Source organism: Mixophyes fleayi, chromosome 3 (assembly GCF_038048845.1).
Source record: "Mixophyes fleayi isolate aMixFle1 chromosome 3, aMixFle1.hap1, whole genome shotgun sequence".
In the NCBI taxonomy this organism is placed as follows: domain Eukaryota; kingdom Metazoa; phylum Chordata; class Amphibia; order Anura; family Limnodynastidae; genus Mixophyes; species Mixophyes fleayi.
In genome coordinates, this window is record NC_134404.1 from 56,220,928 (window position 1) to 56,242,085 (window position 21,158).

General features: G+C 42.3%; 1 protein-coding gene across 1 annotated transcript in view; it reads left to right on the top strand.

The window, feature by feature from the left end:
* The window catches only part of SH3YL1 (SH3 and SYLF domain containing 1), a 92,054-nt gene that overhangs the window by 45,167 nt on the left and 25,729 nt on the right, over positions 1-21,158 (top strand). The window contains exons 5-8 of the mRNA XM_075201517.1: positions 336-448; positions 10,758-10,886; positions 14,439-14,604; positions 19,117-19,180. Of these exons, the coding sequence (XP_075057618.1) occupies positions 336-448; positions 10,758-10,886; positions 14,439-14,604; positions 19,117-19,180 (472 nt within the window). The remainder of the gene's footprint in view (positions 1-335; positions 449-10,757; positions 10,887-14,438; positions 14,605-19,116; positions 19,181-21,158) is intronic.

Here is a 21,158-nt window from a genome sequence, read left to right on the forward strand (position 1 = left end):
TATATATATATATATATATATATATATATATATATATATATATAGGGACCCCGGTGCACTGCTTTGCCCGGGGGCCCATAATGTTGTTAAGATGGCCCTGCTACCAAGAAAACGTTTTTCAGATTCATTAACAATTTAAACAGTGAAAATACAAGTGATGATAGCCTATAATTGTTTATTTTTGCTTAAGGTATTCTGTACCCTTAAGTGGCATATAAATCAAAAATGTCATTGAGTTACAAAGACTTTCTCTTTATTACTCGCAGGTTTTTTCCATTTTAGTAAACCGCCAACTCATTTTGTTTAAACTTTTTTATTTATTTTTAAACATATAGGTGTCTGACTTAATTATTATCATGAACCACAAAAGAGCAGTTGAGGCTTTTGCCAAAGGAGGCAACTTAACACTTGGAGGGAATTTCACGGTGGCCATCGGACCTCTAGGAAGGTAAGGATGTTAATTCATGTTGATAGAAACTAGGCTTTCTTAATCTATCATTCTTACGCAATATCTGTGTTTATCAAAATACAAAGGAATGCGATTCTGGACCCTGTTAAAGGGGGACAATAGGTGTTGGACCATGTTAATTGTGTGACAAATGTGCCAATGACCATTTTCATTCAAGATTCAGTACACAGTATTTAAAAAACAAAAAACAAATACAGTACTAATCTACAAAACAAATACAGCATAACATTAACCCTTTATACACAACCATGTAACAAGCATATTACACATTAGTCTGCATTAAACTATACAGCCAGTATTGGCAATATTAATACTAAAGCTCCCAACAGTAACAGAATACAGCATTTTCATGGGCTAGGCAACAAGCCCAGTTCTTGCTAAACTTCAACCATACAGGTTTACTAAAATCCCATTAAACCATATATTTCTATAACAGACTTAAGTAACAAGCACCATATTTAAATCCTAAAATCCACGATAATACAGTACATTCCTAACAGTATTCCATAACATCCAGTTGTACTAGGAGGAGGAGGAGGGGAGTATCTACACACCTTTACAAGACTCAATTTTGTACAACTACATGTGCTCTAATTCCTATTTATGCAACATAATCCAGACACATTATCACATAATTTGACAATAGTCCACAATAGCACAAAGTAGTGATGCTGTTATACTGTTGTACAGTTATTATTATTATTATTATTAATTTTTATTTATAAGGCGCCACAAGGCGTCCGCAGCGCCGTACAGAGACAAACAAATTACAATACAATGGGAGACAGCACAGTACAGTAAACAGTAAGCACAGCAACTCGGTAAGCTCAATGCACAGCTAGAGAGGGCAGGGAAGGGGGAGGGAGGATCCGCAAACGACGGGGCCCAAGAAGGAGAGCGCGGAAGACAGGGAGTATAATAATATTAGTATTAATATTAATATTAGTATAATAGTTAATAATAGTTGTTGTATAAATGGACAATATTTCATTTGTGCAGTGGGTTATGACAAATATACATTTTTATATACCTGAAAGTCAGACTATTATATAGTTCACAAGCTTTCTGGACACTGAGGGTCTTTTGGTGTTGCCTGACAAAGGAGCCTCATTGCCCCCTAAATTTTGCATTTGACACTTGTTCCGCTGAGCTACTAAGCTTTTAGTTTTATAGTATGTTTTTACCAGACAAATGTATTTTTTACTACATATGTGTACTGCTGGTACAACATTAATTTTTTCATTGTGAAATGCTGATTCATCTCTTTCATATGTGCTGGTGCCTAAGTTTTGTCTTTTTGGGAGCGTTTTTACAAAATTATTTACAATATTAATTGCTTTTCACATCATTTATTTAAAAGCTTTAATCTGTTACTACTGAATACGGTTCAGTACAAATCACAGTTGGTTCTACTAATAGTCCTGGTCTTAGGAGGCTGAGGCATTTAAGTAACGTAAATCACTATGTCTGAAAGTGCAATATGTATGTACTTTGGGTGAAATGTTTCTTCTTTAATCCAGGAGTCCAGTCTCCTACTAGCTCAGTGTTAACCAAGTGAGTGAGTCTGCTAGTTACAGGGCATTAAGATGGCCTATCTCCACATAGCCAGAACTTGTGTGCTAATTTTAGCTTTTGTAATTGTGAGTTACTTCATTAGTGGTACCACTTAGTTTTATGACAAGCTATCCTTACTAATCCAGCTGTCCTGGGAGTGTTGTCCACTGCTCCAGTCTGAGGTAACTTAGGTGCTGTTGTCAGCTGCTGTAGGATGAGGCCTCTCCATCTCAGCGCTGGTCGTAGATGCCCGGAATCTGGTTGTTGTGGCATTACTTTTACTGTCTGAGTCTTGTTCCACCTCCCTATGCTAACCGGGCTTTACTTCCTTTACCATGGTGCCCTATGTTCCCCCTTCCCCAAGCCCTGTGTTCTGCCCATTAAACTTAAATTCTCCTACCAGTCTGATACCTGACTTCCATAGCTTCAACTAATAGAAATCATATCAAATACTACTATTTCTCTTTCATCCGGTCTGGGGGACACTGCTTACCATGGGTTGTGGAGGGGAGCTTGGGAGTTGGCACCTAACTAGTTAAACTTTAGTACTGCTGGCAGACCCCTCCCCTCTACAATCCCCCTGCCTCTTCCTGTCCAGTTTTTTTTAGGTGCCCTGGAGTTGGGGCAGTGTTTTAGTACTTAGTGTAAATTTTAATGTATTTACTTTCTTTTATTTGTATTTTCAATTTTTTCTTTTCAGCAGTGGCAGCGCTGGAGTGTATTCTACTATAGAGAACACACTCACAGCAGGGCAGCGCAGGCATTCTCCTGCCAGATGAGAGCCAGCGGCTCTCACTGGCAGAGACTGGAGAGATGGAAGATGTGTGCCTGATTGAAGAGTGACAAGCGGTCTCACGGACCGCTGTCACTCCTCCAGCCTCCCCGATAACCGGCGCTGCCATTACAGGCAGAGAGTGCCGGTTATCGGCAACTGACAGACGCCGGCGGCCATTTTAGTTTTTACAGTCGGCGCTACGGAGAAGGAGAAAAGGGGGCTATACCACGATTCCCCCCTCATACATAGGAGGGGGGTGTCGGGTATCTTTCGCTGCGGAGACCTCTGTCCTAGAGGTCTCCACTACTCTGCCACGCTTCAAGCCGTTAAAGGCAGACATGTTCCTTTTATTTTTTGGGAAAGCTGCAGAGACAGCAGTTACTGAAGGGGGGGGGGGGGGAGCTAAAGCATAGAGTTCCCCCCTCCTTCCAGAGAGAGATGGTCTTTCCCAGCCTTCTGGCGCCAAGAGAAGCCCGGGAAGAGTGAACAGAACGGAGGGAGCAGGCACAGGACACTGCTGTTGGACTTCTCCCCTTTTGTGGCCTATGGGCTAAGTATCACCTTTAATTGAACACTTATCTAATGCTTTAATAACTGGGCTAGTAGGATTTACATTATAGTCTCCTACTGGCTTATATAATTGGTGGTGTTTAACTATTACAAGTACAACTTTTATATAAAGATCAGTTGATTACTTGTTTTTTATCTCTGTTCTTCTACATATATATATATATATATATATATATATATATATATATATATATATATATATATATATATATATATATATATATATTCTCGCTCTCTCTCCAATTTTTTTCTCTCTCTGTTACTCAGCTAGCGTTATATTTTACACTGTGTGTTTGGTGTGCCTTCCTTTATAAGAATGACAGATAAGGGAAAGGACCCCATGGCAAAATACTTCACATGCTCAAAGTGTCATGTAAAATTACCTTGTGGCCAGAAGGACCCTTTGGCGCTCTGCTCTGCATGCGAAGCAGGGGTTCCCACTGCACATACCCAGCAGGTTTCAGCCCCACCGTCGGCGGAAGCGGCCTGGGTAGCCTTCCTGACACAGTCAGTTTCCTCCTTAGCTCAGATGGTTTTTCAATCAAATCAGTTGCTAACTACTGTAGCAACGTCGGTGGCTAATAATGCTAATCCACAGTCAGACCTCCCAGCTTCCTCAGGTTCGAGTGGATTGGGTTTGCCGGGACCTTCCTCATTACAGCCTGACCCAACCCCTGTTCTTACAGAACCGGCATGGTCTACAGCTTTTTTAAAGGGTTTGAACAAGCTTAACCAGTTGCTTGATTCCTCTAATACCCCACCTGCTAAAAGAAAGAGACCTACATCAGTAAATCCCCTTATGGTCCTATCAGACTCTGAAGAAGGCTCTGAGGAAGAGGGGGAAATTTATTCGGATCCTGACCAATTACACCTATTGGAACAGGAAGACAATCCCAAAAGCCAATTTGTTAATGATTTGGTTTTAGCGGTTAGACAGGCGTTGGACCTCCCAGAGCCGGAGGATCTTACCCCCAGAGACAGAAGTCTTTTTAAGAAGGATAAGAGAAAGGCCAGCCATTTTCCCCCTTCTGCTGAGCTTAGGGTTATTGCTGAAGGGACATGGAAGCAGCCTGAAAGAAGGTTTTCTATTCCTAGGAGATTTTCCTCCCTGTATCCATTACAGGAGGAAGAGGTGGTTCGCTGGGAGACTATTCCCAAGGTAGATATCCCTATTGCCCGCTTGGCAAAGCATACCTTACTCCCAGCTCCTGGTTCAGCATCCCTTCCGGACGCCAATGACCGCAAGGTTGAATCCCAGCTTAAATCCATTTTTGCGGCCGCGGGTTCTTCTTTCAGACCTACATTTGCCTCAGCTTGGGTTGCTAGAGCCTTGGAAGCATGGGCAGACCAGCTGGTAGAGGCCTTACAGGACTCCGAACTTCTTCCCCTAGCCCAGCATTTGAAGGAGGCTTTGGGGTACCTTTATGAGGCAGCCCAGAACTCAGCGGCGGTTTCCTCTTCCATTCAGGCGGCCTCTATTTCAGCAAGAAGGACGCTATGGCTGAAATCCTGGGAAGGTGATGCGGAATCAAAAAGGTCCGTTGAAACTATTTCGTTTTCTGCAGCAGGTTTGTTTGGCCCGGAATTAGATACCCTTATTTCACAGGCAACGGGAGGCAAAAGCACTTCCTTGCCAGTATATTCTTAAAGGAACCCACGGGGCAGCTCTTTCCGTCAGCCCTTTCGGGGGACCTCCTCTCATAGGGGACAGTCCTTTTAGAGGCAGACAATCTAATTCTCGAGGCTCCTCCACTAGGGGGAGATCCTCGTTTGCATCTAAGCGCCAGGCCTCCAAGACCCAGGAGAAGCCTGCGTCCTGACGACCACCCTGTACCACAGGGGGCCCCAGTGGGGGGACGTTTGTCTGTATTTTGGGAACAGTGGGCAGCGTCTTCCCAAGATCCTTGGATCCGGGAAATTATTTCAGAAGGGTACAGGATAGACCTGTTGGGCCCGGCTCCACAGCGTTACTTCCAGACCCCGCTACCCCGGGATCCATTAAGAAGACAGGCTATACAGGATTGTGTCGCTTCTCTTCTACTTCAAAAGGTCATCTGCAGAGTTCCAGATTGCCAGAAAGGTCGGGGTTTCTATTCCAACCTATTCCTAGTCAAGAAGCCGGACAGCTCCTTTCGTCCCATCCTAAACTTAAAGGGCCTCAATGTTCACTTAAGGGTGGACAGATTTCGGATGGAATCTCTGAGGTCAGTGATAAACGGCCTAGAGAAGGACCAGTATATGGCGTCCATAGATATAAAGGACGCATACCTCCACGTTCCCATTTGGATCCACCATCAGTCCCTTCTCAGATTCTCGGTGGGATCATTCCACTACCAGTTTCGGGCCCTCCCCTTCGGCCTCTCAATTGCGCCAATGGTCTTCACGAAAATTATGTCAATAATGGCAGCATGTCTTCACCTGCAGGGAGTTCAGGTCGTTCCTTATTTGGACGACCTACTCATCAGGGCTTCCTCAGAGAATTGCCTACTTCATCATTTATCCCTCACCCGGGCGGTTCTCGAGGGCTACGGTTGGCTGATAAATTCAAAGAAATCCGGTTCCGTGTCAGCGCATGGTTTTCCTGGGACTCATCATGGACACCAGCAAACAAAGAGTCTTTCTCCCAGTAGAGAAGATCAGCTCTATTAAGACTGTAACTACTCAGGTTTTGTCTTCCCCAAGCCCCTCAATGCATTTATGTATGAGGCTACTCGGAAAGATGGTGGCCTCCTTCGAGACCATTCCCTTCGGTTGAGCCCATTCTCGATGTTTCCAGTGGGATCTATTGTCGAAGTGGTCAGGATCACACCTACACCTGGAACTTCAGAAGATCTCCCTATCTCCGAGGGCGAGAGAATCTCTTCAGTGGTGGCTGGTTCAGGATCACCTGAAAGTGGGCAGATCTTTCGCTCCATGGTCGTGGATCATAGCCACGACGGACGCCAGCCTGAAAGGTTGGGGGGTGGTAATCCTGCACTTTCGACTCCAGGGACGTTGGTCGGTTCAGGAATCCGCTCTATCAATAAATGTATTAGAATTGAAGGCCATTCTCTTGGCCCTCAGGGGAGCACAGTCCCTTCTTCTGGGCCACCCGGTCAGAATTCAGTCCGACAATGCCACGGCCGTGGCATATGTCAGCAGGCAGGGAGGAACCAGGAGTGCAGCTGCCATGGATATTGCAGCTCAAATATTGGTTTGGGCAGAGCTATATGTTCCGGCAATATCTGCAGTTTTCATTCCAGGTATAGAAAACTGGGACGCGTACTATCTAAGTCGAATCCAGATGATGCCGGGGGAGTGGTCACTCCACCCGGAAGTCTTCCAGTCTCTGGTTCGGAAGTGGGGTCTTCCGGACATAGATCTCATGGCCTCCAGGCACAACAGGAAAGTTCCAAGGTTTTGCGCAAGGGCAAGAGATCCCCTAGCGGTGGCAGTGGATGTCATGACTATGTCATGGGAGTTCAGGATGGGATACCTGTTTCCTCCAATTCCCATGCTTCCTCGCGTCCTCAAACGAGTAAGGCAGGGCGGTCTGCCAGTAATACTAGTAGCTCCCTCTTGGCCGCGCCGAGTGTGGTACGCAGACATATTGTCCATGGCGGAAGGACCAGGGGTCCACCTTCCGCATCGAGACGACCTTCTTCGGCAGGGTCCATTCCAGCACCAGAGTTTACCTCAGCTCAGTTTAACAGCATGGCTGTTGAAGCCAGCCTCTGGAGGTCTAGAGGTTTTTCTTCCAGTGTAGTTAACACTTTGATGTTAGCTAGGAAACCTGTTTCATCTCGCATCTATCACAGGATTTGGAAGGCCTACATTAGGTGGTACGAAAACAGGACATGCAATTTGTCCGCTTTTCGTATTCCTCGCTTGTTAGCTTTTCTTCAGGAGGGCCTGGAAAGCAGGTCTCAGATTAGGTTCCCTTAAGGTGCAGGTATCGGCACCTTCAGTATTTTTTCATATGAAATTAGCTGATTTGCCAGATATTAGAACTTTTCTTCAGGGAGTCTTGCACATACAGCCTCCTTATGTACCTCCTACAGCTCCATGGGATCTCAACTTGGTACTGGATATGCTCAAGGGGCCTCCATTTGAGCCTTTGAGCGAGGCAGATTTAAAGTGGTTGACCTGGAAGGTCCTCTTTCTTTTGGCAATCGCATCAGCTTGTAGGGTTTCTGAATTAGGAGCCTTGTCCTGTCGAGAACCTTATTTGGTTTTCCACGAGGACAGAGCGGTGTTAAGGACCCTTCCTTCTTTTGTCCCTAAAGTAGTGTCAGCTTTCCATCTTAACCAGGAAATTGTAGTTCCGGTTTTCTCATCTTCTTCTCATTCAGATAAACAATCTATGGATAAGTTAGATGTTGTTAGGGCTCTCCGCATATATGTCAAAAGAACTTCCCAGATTAGACATACTGACTCTCTGTTTGTCCTTTATGATGCTAATAAGAGAGGCTGGCCAGCCTCAAAACAATCCATTGCAAGATGGATTACGTCTACCATCAGACAAGCATATATAGAGGCTAACCGTCCTGTGCCGGAGAGACTTACAGCCCATTCCACCAGATCGGTAGGGGCTTTGTGGGCAGCAAGGAATGGAGCTTCTGCAGACCAGCTTTGCAGGGCAGCCACCTGGTTCTCTGTCCACACCTTTACAAAATTTTAGTAGTTTAATGTTTTTGCATCAGCTGATGCAGATTTCGCTCGTAGTGCTTTACGAGCGGTATTTTCAGAGTAGTCCCACCCTTAGGGGGCTGCTTTAGAACGTCCCCATGGTAAGCAGTGTCCCCCAGACCGGATGAAAGAGAAAAGAGGATTTATGTACTTACGTTAAATCCGTTTCTCTGATTCCGTCTGGGGGACACTGCGATCCCTCCCTTCTGTTTTTCTTCTGTGTGCTCTTGTTTGACTGCCCTTTTTATCCTTGGGCTTTTTAAAACTAACTGGACAGGAAGAGGCAGGGGGATTGTAGAGGGGAGGGGTCTGCCAGCAGTACTAAAGTTTAACTAGTTAGGTGCCAACTCCCAAGCTCCCCTCCACAACCCATGGTAAGCAGTGTCCCCCAGACGGAATCAGAGAAACGGATTTAACGTAAGTACATAAATCCTTTTTTTTTTTAATATATTTTGGACTTAATTATAATATAACTTGTTAATATTCTATCACTAAGGCTAGGTACATACTGAAGAATTTTCCGACTGACGTGTTATCTCAAACGATTTATACCTACGACTGAAGGTCCGATCAGTCTGACGATTCATGTGTACACACTGACACAATTTACCTTCAGATCTGTGCTCTTGATCTGGTCCTCTAGTCTTCAGACAGCACAATAGTCACTCATTCATTCTTGTCACATTGTCACACTGATTAAAACCGCCTTGTTATAGCTATCCACATGTCCTAACGAATTTTGTTAGCTTCTGTAACTCTGAAACAAAATATTCTGTCTCAGAGCTCACAAATGAATTATTCTTTCTACAGCACTCTCTACATTTATTCCCCGGGACATTCATCGCTACCATTGGCTGAAAAGAGCGTGATTCTGTAAACTCTATGGAGATCGTGAGCCTAAGTGCATACATACTGTATGATCAGTAGGTGATTGGTCGGAAAATATTAAACAGTGCAACCAACCAAATGGAACGACAATCAACACTTTGGGATGACTTTCAACCATTGTGTCATTATACACACTAACCCAACTTATGACCAAGCGGTCGTATATCGGCTGATTGGCCCGATGATTGGACGATAAAGCTCCAGTGTGTACCCAGCCTAAACTATTGACTTACTGGCTAAATTCAGAGATGTTTTGATTTCTTACAGGCTATCATTAATCTAATTACTAAGACAAAAGACCAGAATGACAGATAATACTGACAGATAAGTGACCGCTCTTAATTGGCTGATTGGTTGCCCAGCTATTAAAGAGCTGTGCAACTAGACCTTCATTCATTTTATTTTATTTTACGTACTCCTAAAAGCAGAGACACTATTTTACTTAATAACAAAAGACTGTCAGGCCTTGCCGAAGACTTGAGTCGTAGTGAGCCACTAACCGGTATTACTGTCAGGCCTTGCCGAAGACTGGAGTTGTAGAAAGCCACTAACCGGTATTAGCACTACTGAACTAGCAGGCGCGGAGTCTAACGTGCCCCTGGTGTTCGCCAGGGACCCCCGCAAGGAGGTTTGGACTTTGCTGCACAGGGCACGCAGGTCGCGGTCCTACTAGCCAGCTGCCGGTGTAGTGATAGGAGAGTCAGACGGTCTGGGTCAAGCCAATTGGGAATGCAAGTTACAAAAGGAGAATCCAAACGGGTAGTCAAACAGGCCAAGGTCGCAGGAACAATATGGGACAGGCAGACAGGAGGATGGTCGACAAGCCGGGTCACAACAGGAGAGCGAAGAGACAGGAGAATGGTCAGGACAGGAATAATCACAGGGAAACGCTCTAGTCAGGAACCTGTTACTCTGGCACCCTAATGGCGCCAGAACCAGGTTTAAATGGAAGCAGCAGAGGAGAGGCACGCTGCGTGCAGGGGTAGCGTCCCGTTGCTAGGCAACGGAACGGAGCAGGGTGCATGCGCCCGACAGAGAGGTCCGGCGAAAGCCGCAGGATGCATGCGCCCGACAGAGAGGTCCGGCGAAAGCCGCAGCGTGCCTGTTGCTAGGCAACAGCGCCCCGGCCAGAGTCAGCGGGCGTCCGTCCCCGTATGGCAGGAGAACAGCGGGGACGGCGCCTGACAAAGACACAGTGGTCTGCTGCTGACATGAGGGAGGGGGGGGGGGGGGTATTAACCCTTCCTTTACTGTCCTGCTACTTAACATTGCCCCCATATCAGTGAATACTTTTACACTATGATGTGTTGTGCAGGTTTAACTGTTTTGACACACTTGTTGATGACAAGAATAATAATAAAAAAATAAAGGGGTTACGGTAAGCCGGGTGTCTCTGAATCCCTGTTCTTTGGCCTGTTAGCTTCACCAATGGAGTTTTTAATATTAGTGTTTTAGCTTTTTGCATTTAGTTACATTTTACTATCCACAACCCCAGTTTTATGACTCAAATGCCAAATTATGATTGTTTGATAAAAATGTATCGCAGTTTTAGTGTCTTGAGGGTAAATGTATCGTACTCCGGTTTTTTCAAGTCGCCGGAAATCGGCGAGTTGAAGAAAAATTTTTTTAAAGTGGCGCTGCCTTGTAAAGGGAAACTTGCCTTTACAAGGCAGCGCCGCTTTAAATTTTAGCTGTCAAATCGCCGATTTCCGGCGACTTGGAAAAAACGGAGTATGATACATTTACCCCTTGGTGTAAATGTTTTTGGAGAGGCAATGAAGGTACTTGTTTAATAAAGTTGATGTATATTACTTATTGTTCACTATTTTACAGAAATCTGGAGGGAGATGTGGCGATTCGCAGTTCAGCAGCTGTATATACATACTGCAAGTCACGGGGATTGTTTGCTGGAATATCATTGGAAGGGTCTGGTTTGATTGAAAGGAAGGAAACCAATCGCAAGTAAGTATGGGCTTTGTTAGGACACGTACTGGAGTCATGGAACTGATATAAACACCTTTCTTCATTATTAATTGGGAAAACAGGTACATGCGAATTTCACAGACTCTCTCTGACTGCGTTGCCTAGTCAGAGTGGAGGCAGCCTTTTTCTGCGCTGAATGAATATTAATGCGAATATAGTCTATCAATGCACTATGAAGCAGTGATGTCACTGAGGCATGAGGCACTTTATGTCTCATAAAGTCTCTGATAGTGATATCATTAGTTCTTATTTAACTACCGTATATACTCGAGTATAAGCCGACACGAATATAAGCCGAGGCATCTAATTTTACCACAAAAAACTGGGAAAACTTATTGACTCGAGTATAAGCCGAGGGCGGGCTTTTTCAGCATAAAAAACGTGCTAAAAAACTTGGCTTATACACGAGTATATACGGTAATAGACTAAATATTGTTTCAGTCCACAAAATGGCTTCCTACACTGAGCATGAGAACCAGCCTTTCGCCGCTCTCAGTGTGCCTGAGTGTGCCCGGACCACCCTGTGACTGCATTCTGCATTTTAATCCCTATAGCACCAGCCTATCTCACAATACTGCAGTGTGTGTGCGCTAAACTTGATCACTCGGAGCTCTCTCACTTGCTTTTCACATTTTAACACAGTTCCACATCTCCTTAATGCTGCTGTAAAGCCAAAATGTGTAAGATGTTTATTTCTACCATTAGGAAGCATATATAAATAAATATATAACAGGAGATAATGACACCAAAAGTGCAGTTAAAACGGTCCTCAGAATATTTATATACTGAGCAGCAAAATAAACACAAATTATTTACCAATAAAACAACCCTTGTAGATGCAGGAAATAGTTCATCCCTCATAGTTTGAGGCCCTGATGTTTTTACTGTATCCACAAATGTATCTGTTCTTAGTGGAAATAGCAGTATCTCCCGCTGCTGATGGACTGTTTCTCCAGCAGTCTCTTCACACTTCTCAGCTGTCACAGTGCTTTGCTGGGTACAGAGCTGGTCCCCTCTGCCGGCAATCAGTCCACAATAACATCTTCGCACGCCAGCGTCTCAAACATACTGCATTTGTTTTATTGTAGTTTTTGAAGTTTTTATTGATAACACTTCTACAATTAATTCTGTGGAACAAAAGTTGCCATATTTAATTTAGAACTAACCTCGAACAATAGCTGCAATTGTATTAATTAGTATATAGAAACTTTTCAGGCATTTTATGGATAATTTATATTTATGTCAATTTTACAGTCTCAGTCTTCACTATTTGGGAGCTGCCTTGTTAATTTGTTTTAAAGTGGATGGTACTGCATCTATTGAGAGGCGACATTCCATTATGATGGAAATAGTATGCTCTATCTATTTACTTGACTTGTAACAGAGAAAAGATGTTAAAGTCTGCTGTAGCATACATTGGGGTATTTTATTTACATGTTATATAAGCAAACAAGGCTGCCTTAAGTTGGCCCTAATTTCCTGTAGGACTGATGTTAGGTGTGTGGTCAGACTTTTGGTAAGGCTGCCAGAACGACTCTGTATTTCTAGCAAAATACACAGGGTAGCATATAGCACTGTAGCATCACTGTAATTAATCCAGATATGTGTTGTATGTCTGCGGTTCTTCACAACATGCATGGGAACGACTTTCAGGGCAGCCATGCAGCATGTCAACCTGATATGTATACACTAGAGAGAATGGAAATAACACTCAATGGGGAAATAAACTGCAGTAAAAGTTTCATTGCACAAGTAAATGAGTGGTCTTATGCTAAATATTTAAATTAAAAGGCTTATCTGCGCTCCTCTGGAGGAACCTTGGGGACCTCGAAAGGAAATGATGGATGGATATAGCCAAAATAGTTTCCGTGGGATCTCTGCAAAAGAAATACCATATATCTTTAATAAAGGATAAAATTACTCACAAAATATATAGATGCTTATCTAAATATATTGTTGTTCAAGTTGAAAGGTAGCTGCATAGGGGCAACATATATAGCCAGAGCAATATCCAGATCCAATGTCTTCTTGATGTACTCTACGGATTTCTTCATAGACTGCCTCAGAGGGCTCGATCATCCGGGTGCATGTCATAAGAGTGACTGTGCACAGTCCGGTACTTAGATTGTATTGAACATGTATTCAGCAGGTCCATGGTTCTACCAAGTACGTGATTTGAAGTACTTCCAGTTTATAGGTTTAATTGAAAAACGTGCAGTTTAATTTAACCTCAACTTAAGTTTAAGCGCACTGTAATAATAAGCGAGGATGCTCATACCAAGCTCTTTGCTTTAATTGGTTAGCATTTTTAGCACCATTTAACATATAAATAAGCCCCTGTATGTTTCTTTTCCAACTCTCCGGTGAACAAAAGAAACGCGTAGGTAGACTGGAATTAGTTTTTTTGCTGAGATTGGAAGATCTTCCAAAGCTTTGCCTAAAATTCCTTTCCTTGGATTATATGCTATCAAAGCATCTGAGCATTAGAGATGGACTAAGAAACATTCCAGGATGGTTGGCTACCTACTCAGCAACACAGATAGCTTTATGAATGTTTTTCTAAGCCTGTGTTAATAAATATAGCCTAGTAATACTAAACAGGTAGTTTTTTTTTATACTACATTTTTAATCGAAGAAGCCTTCTCTCTCCCAGACAAGCTTTATTATTTGCTATAGTTTGGTATGTGTTAACTTATTGTGTGGTCCAAACACAACCTTTATATAGCAATACTTCACTATTTGGACACTAGCTTTCTTTTTTTCTTTACAGATATTACGTAATAGTATTACCTTCTATAGAAATGTCAAGGGATTTATTGTCTAGATATGTCAGAAGGCTTAGGATTCGCCAGTTTACTTTATAGAGATATAGAGCCATATTTTACTTTTGGCATCGCACCATTGCGTTGTTTGTGTTGAAGAATGTTTGCATGAATATATATATTACTGTACATGTGTGCCCATACTTAATTCACCTGATCAGTTTGTATTAGTTAGGCCAAATAGATACGTCAAGCCATGATCAAACTTAACAAAAGAAAATTTACAAAAAGGAGAAATTAGGATAAATATTTTTTATGGGAAAAAGCTGTTAAACGTTTAATATACCTAGACCCATGCACTTGGCATGGTGTTAGCAACCGTTTTAATTGTGTTTTTGTATCGGCAATACTGCGAGCTGCGTCCAAGCTGCAGAATGCCGTAGACGGCTTATAGGTTGATAATCCATTATGGAGCTCTGTACATAATGTATGGGATCACTGTTTAATGCATCCCAGACTACATCATATATCATTTAAATTTTCCTTTGTCATAATGTTTTCATCACATATAAATTGTAGGCACCATGCTGAGTTTTTTGGTAAAAAAAAAATACTACAAACGATTAAATTACGTCCTCTCCCAAAAATCTAAACCAGCTAATTGTTTCCTTGATTTCAGAGCTATGAAATTTCCTCAGATCCTGTGTTTTGAATGTCTTCTGGACATTTTTATTTTCTATCTGTGACATTGTAATTGCGTCTCTTGCAGATTTTATTGCCAGGAGGACATTCGGGCGTATGATATTTTGTTTGGCCAAATGCCCCGCCCTGCGCTAGCCACAGAACTTTATGACATTCTTGACACTTTCACAGAAAAATATGAAAATGAGGAGCAGAGTGTTAACATAAGGAAAATGGCTAGAGAACAAAAGAAGGTATGAATTGCTACCTATGAGCATAGACATTTTCTGTTGTGAAATTCCTTGCTTCACATTCCAAGCACAGTTTCAGCCTTTCTATTTAATGGAGCTACTAATTGATGAGATCTGGCTTATGGTTAAACGTGTTATTTTCACATTCGTTTCAGTCATTTCGGACAGGGCTTCTCTGACTTCCTGTACCGCTTAATTGTTTAAAGATTTCTTCTCACCAATGTCCAATATGGTTCACGTTCTGATAGTTTGGCATGAATGCTAACCTCCTGAAGTACTTTAATGTTATAAGACCTTATCCAGAGAGATTAAGATACAATTGCTTTTATGATAAGAGCTTTTGATGTTTGTGTGGGAACAAGCTTACCGATGCCTACAAGTGTGAGCAGACAGCCAGAGTAAATAGTAAACGTCAGGCTTTGAGGTTTTTGACGGTCATTAGAAACCATATGAAATTAGTCTTACAGTCCATTCTGAGAAATGTTACATTTCAACACGTGCCGCTCATGCCGAAAAAGAAGCCTGAAAAGGAATTGTGTGAGAGCAGTATGACCTTTGTTTTGTAGACGTGTGTTTGACATCACAATTATCCCAGCCTAGTTTGTTAGTAGCCTGACATCACTACTCTGTGCTGCTGGAGGACCCCGCTCCATGGCCGGCAGAACACGGTAAGCGAGGCTGGATGGTGCCGCGCTTCCCGGGGTCCCCCTGCAGCCCGCCTGAAAAAAATATATTCTGACCCAATTTTGAGTAAGTCCATAAGTGTACTGAGTTCCTTTAGCACACATGGGTGGATGCCATGTGCTTTATTGGTCTTACTCTTGTTAATATGTAACTACAGCTCCTCAGCTGTGGTTACATGTTATGGATCTCTCACATTGTTGCATATAAAGGTTGGCCAATGACGGAGCTGTGTTAGGACCATGTTGAGGTAAAAGTTGGATGAAAAGTCTCCAAATTTGAAATAATTGTGAGGCTAGTATGTAGATGACAATAAGGAAATCAATGGGCAGGGGAGGTATGTCTAAACACTAAGGTACTGATGCAGAGTGTGTACTGCGCCAGATTGCATAGAGTGAAATTACCCTGCACATGCTCAGAAATTGGGCCCATGCGTATGCCCCATGTAGATTTCCACAAATCTGCCACTTATGCCAACATTCGCCTAGAGAGGGGGGCGGTGGGAGAGTAAAATAAGGCCATGTTCACCTAATTGCGAACAGATGTCCACTGGGAAACAGACAAATAAATGCCAGCGAACCCATGTTAGTAACATGTTTTGTTTATATGAAATGTTCAGCGTCTGCTGGATGCCCATAGATGGTGAGGGGCAAGTGCAAAAATCGGACGATGATGATGATAGTCTCCGGCAGTAGCACTGCTGATGCTGATTGGTGCTTACTTTGTTAAGTGGACATATATTATTCTTTTGTGTGCATGTTTAAGCATAACTTGAGAAAGAGAATTGTTTCTGCTGCATTAGAGAGGTTTTATAAAGTTTTATTGATGCCTGATAGTGAATGTGTTTGTTTGCACATAAAACAAGTGGCTATAAACATGGGCACAAATGGGCATAAGTGTCTATGACGTGTGCCTGTCATAACTGAGTGTATGGCTCAGGATATCCTACTAACCACACTCTAGAGTATAATTCGAGTTAGGTACAGTCTTCCCTTCTGCACTGCTTTTAGGGCAATGGCATTCCTCTGTCAGCGGTAGTATCTTTAAAATGCTCCTTAAAGGATAGTTTTCTGTGAAACTTGTATATATCGGCCTTAAAATTGAAATCAGTAAATGCTACCAGAGGAATAAATGACAGTACTTTGGGTAAGGACACTAATTACAGCAGGAAAAAAAATACGTTGAGTAAGGTGGAAAACAATGTTTGTGGAAATTGGGGAAGTTTTATGGCTCTCCCGTCTCATTTGGTATCTCTTTTGGGATTTTAATGGAGGTACTCAGCGGTGTGGTTTGGATTGGATGGACATTGTTCCTAAAAATTCAGTTCGGTAATGTCACAGTGTCCGTGTCTGATGTAGAGTGTCAGGAGCTGTGATCTACAGTAGAAGAATCAAGCCGAGCAGTGCGGCATCCAGGCCTAGGTCTAGTGTTGGGTCTTGGTCAGAATTGAGGTTAACATCTTAACATCAGATGAAAGTACATTTATGATTGCACACTATCTACCACAGCAACCTGCATTCCTCCTATAAACCTGCGGTTTATTATTTTGACAACAATTCTCCTTCATCGCCCCTCTGTTACCTGGTCATTGACAATGCACCCCTATGCCCGGTTCTATGAAAAAGCTGACATTAAAAAAAGAAACCACAGGAAAATTGCTCACGGATAAAACCTCACTGACATGATGGCCCACAAGAAAAATACTCACACAGAAAATTGCTCACAGAGAAAAATACCCACATGGAAAAATACCCACATGGAAAACAAACCTCACATGCATAAATGGCCACAAGAAAAATACCCACATAGTAATTTGATATTACTATATAAGTATACTCATTCATTGCTATACAAAGGTGGCCGGTGTATGAAGAGGGCTTTAATGCTCGTGAGTGTAAATGTTTGTGAGGTAAATACAGGAAACTGAACAGTTTTTTATCAACAGTCTTTATTAAGAATGAAAAAAAAATTAATAGAAACAACAATTATGTAATAATACATTTTTTAACCCATAATGAGAGAGGTGCCCTGCAGAGAGCCCGACATTAAATAATAAATCGGTTAGAATTATATCTTGCAAATCTTCCAGTCTTCTTAAGTAATTTAGTTTATCTTCCACCTGCTCATACTGCTGCACAGAAGTGACAACCATGTCATGGAGTGCCTCTTATTTCCGCTTTTTCACCTGTAAGCGACCTGCCTGTGCATTAGCCAGTGTTAATTTGTGGCAATTCTCTCAGCAGTCCATCATACAGAAACCACACGCTGGGATGACTGCAGTGGAATAGGGGATGATGAGCATTGTGAAATCCCTCACAATAGTTTGTAGTTTTTGGCGACCGCTTCAGGGCTGCATCATGATGATTCCATGTTGTTATAGGAAACAGAGGATCTCTACCTGCTGCACCCTCAATATATATAGGAGAGTGGTACGTGAGCACCTCAGTATAGCTGGCTTCATCTGGAAATGTGGCGCAAAGCCTTCTGACATCATAGATTAGAACAAAGGCTAATGCAGCAAGAGACTTCAGTGTCATTTTTAGGTTCATATTAGTTTCATATTCAGTCTTCAAGCCAACATTGTTGATTTTCCTAATGAGACTCTGACACAGATGAAAATAACACCCTTTGACCTCAGCATGTGGAAAGGAAATCCTAATTGCTTCTTAAACCTTCTGAGGTTCCAGATCTGGAATGAATAGCTTCATTATTTAAACCTTCTATTATAGGTGTCCATGTTCTTTTTTTTAGTAGTAAAATGTAAATACATGGTGGATATGAATTACCCTCTTTGGCATGCCATGTGTGTAGTTGGTAAAACATATTTGGCACTTTATCAAAGTACCATCTCCATATATGGTATCTTAGTTCAATTCCAGCACTAATCTCGATCACCTGAATAGTGAAAAATCAACTTACTATACAGTTCAGGAATGTCACATTTATGGTATTTGGATTGGGCAAATTACCGTGTGTTCTGTGATAGAGAAGACTTTTTGGGAGAGAAGATATAAATGGGCCAATATATCATTATTTAACCCTGACAACACGTCCCATCACATTGCGTGGAGTGGCACTTGCTGCTCTCATGTCTTGCCTCATTTTGCTTCTGGCAACGTTTTCTGCTTTCTGAGCACAAGAGTCATGGCAATGTTCTGTTGCTTCTTGAACCATGTTGCCATCTTTTGTTTTTATATCATAACCTTTGTTTTTCTAGCTTCTTGAAAACGCCATTGTTAAGACCCAGTGTTTGGATATAGCTTTCGCCAATCACTCAGACACCGAGTTATCTTCATAGTTCTTAATAGAGTTTGTTGATGAAAAAACTGTTCACGATTTCCTGTATTTATCTTACAAACATTTATACTCAAGAGCATTAAAGCCCTCTTCATACACAGGCCACTTTTGTATAGCAATACATTAATATGCTTAATTACTATATGGGAGCATTTTTCTTGTGGGCATTTATGTCAGTGGGGTTTTATCCTTGAGCAATTTTCATTTGGTTGTTTTTCGTCTGATCTTTTTTCTGGTTACCCTATGCCACATGATGTAGAGTGACAGACTACATCTACAGTGTGAGGCTAAGTGGCCTAGAAAGACCTTAATACACTTGTCGTGGACCTAGTTCCTGTGGACTCGCCATGGCTTGCCAATAGCTGCTCTGTCCATCCTTTGTCTTTTTGTGGTGACCCTAAGTGGTGTAATGTCTGGTGGGTCTTAGTCCCACAAGATGACATGACCCCTCCCTGATTCACAGTGTGTTTCTAGCGTGTTTCCTTTCCTCTTAATAGGTGGGAATAACCTATGTTATAATATGCTTTTGTTTTACAGGCCAAAGTGGTTGCATCAAGATCAATTAGACTGCGTTCTCAACACACTGTAAATGGTACAGAAGGTAAGTAACATGTTTTGTTTATATGAAATATTTGGTGTCTGCTGGATGCATATAGATGCTATGTTATATTGGGCTTCGGGATTCTTATGCAGAATGTATGTATACGTCAGGGTATGGTAACGGGGCAAAGTGATTGTAAAATCAGAAATCATTACCTATAATGTAATGTGTGGCAATTTTATGTGACCATCAGTTGGCCCAACTTATACATAAAAAAGCATAGGATTGAATAATGTTGCATAATAATGACTACAGTTATTCATTATTATACTCTTCCATTGGTCATTGTTTAGTGTCAATATTAATTTTTATTCATGGAAGTATTATTGCACTAACAGTGTACAGAGAGACACTCATTTATCATACTTGCCTACTCTCCTGGGAGATTCCTGAGTTTCGGGTAGTTCTCCCAGACTCCCACAAGAGCAGGCCTTTCTCCCGGACCTTGCCATGAATCAAATAATTTTGACCACGCCCACTGCGCTGGCACAACCATGGCATTGTGACATGATGCTATTTGTGGACCATGCCCCCCCATGTGCTTGTCATTTGGCAGGTATGTAACTTATCCATTTGTCGAAAATCTTTTGCTGGATTTCATATTGAGTTCTATTGCCTCCATGCCATGTATAGAGATAGATCATTTTACTTTTAGACAAACAACACAATCGATCTATCACACAGCACATTGATCCCACCATGTTAGCCTAACCACGTAGCATAATGATGTACAACAGGTGGCCCTATACCTGCGGCCCCCAGCACCTTCCTGCTCTATTGCGCAATTTGTTTGTTATAGTGTGTAACAATAATTTAATATGCCTTCAGAAGGGCCACACATTATCCTTATTTTCAGTACTAAGTTAAAACAATGCATTTAATCAAAGAAAGAGACACCTATATGTAATAACAGATCAGCTGGCATTTAATCAAGTGTTACAAGATATAATAAACAAATGGAAATTTATACTATTTGGGATACAAAATAGGACTCGGTTACCATCTATTTAAGACACCACATTTAGTGTATTTTAAATACGCGAAAAAAAATACTAACAAATATACTGGAAATTACATAGACGATGGTGCCTTGTAGTCATTCATACACATACAGAAAAAACAGCATATAGAACAACATACCAGGGGCGGATCTAGGAAATGACTATACCCCGGGCGATGTAGGGGGGAGGGGGCGATTTAGGCCTCGCCCCCTTTCCGACTTCTAAGGCTGCCGGCGGCTGCACAGTATGTGCAGGTCCGCTCGGCAGTGACAGTGTGCTGCCCCGCTGCTCTGATTGTGTTTAAAACACAATCAGAGCATTCGGGCAGCACACTGTCACTGCTGAACGGACCTGCACAGTGTGTAGCTGTCGGCAGCAAGCCCCTGCTAGGGGGGGCGATCGCCCCCCCCCTGGATCCGCCACTGCAACATACCTATACATTTTAGCTGTCCATAAATAAAGTAACAACGCCAGATATCGAAGATTAAATTCAGCACACGATCTATAGAAGTGGCACAATACTGTACTCTTATTCATAGATACTAAAAGCTAAGAATTACATCCGCATACTGAAAAGACACGTGGCACTGTGTAGTTTCACACACACATAGGGGGAAATACAATTCAGCATGATGTGGCTCCGAAACACGATGGAGACACACTGCACTGATGTTCAGGCTGAAATCTCATAGATGCGCTCAGGAAAATGATTGGAGATTCCTTACCGTAATGACCAACAATTGTACTCATCCGGACATAGTGGTGATGTCGGGCGGCACCTCACGGCTCATTGAATTCCCCACATAAACTAGGAGCATATACTGAGAATTTCTATTGTGCTGTTCTCCATGCATACAGAGTAAAGCACGATAAGACAAGATAATGAGAATTACTATTCATAACAAGAGAAGTGGTGTTGTGACATTGTTCTTACAGAGAGAATGAGACCAGATAATAAGAACTACATCCAGGACATA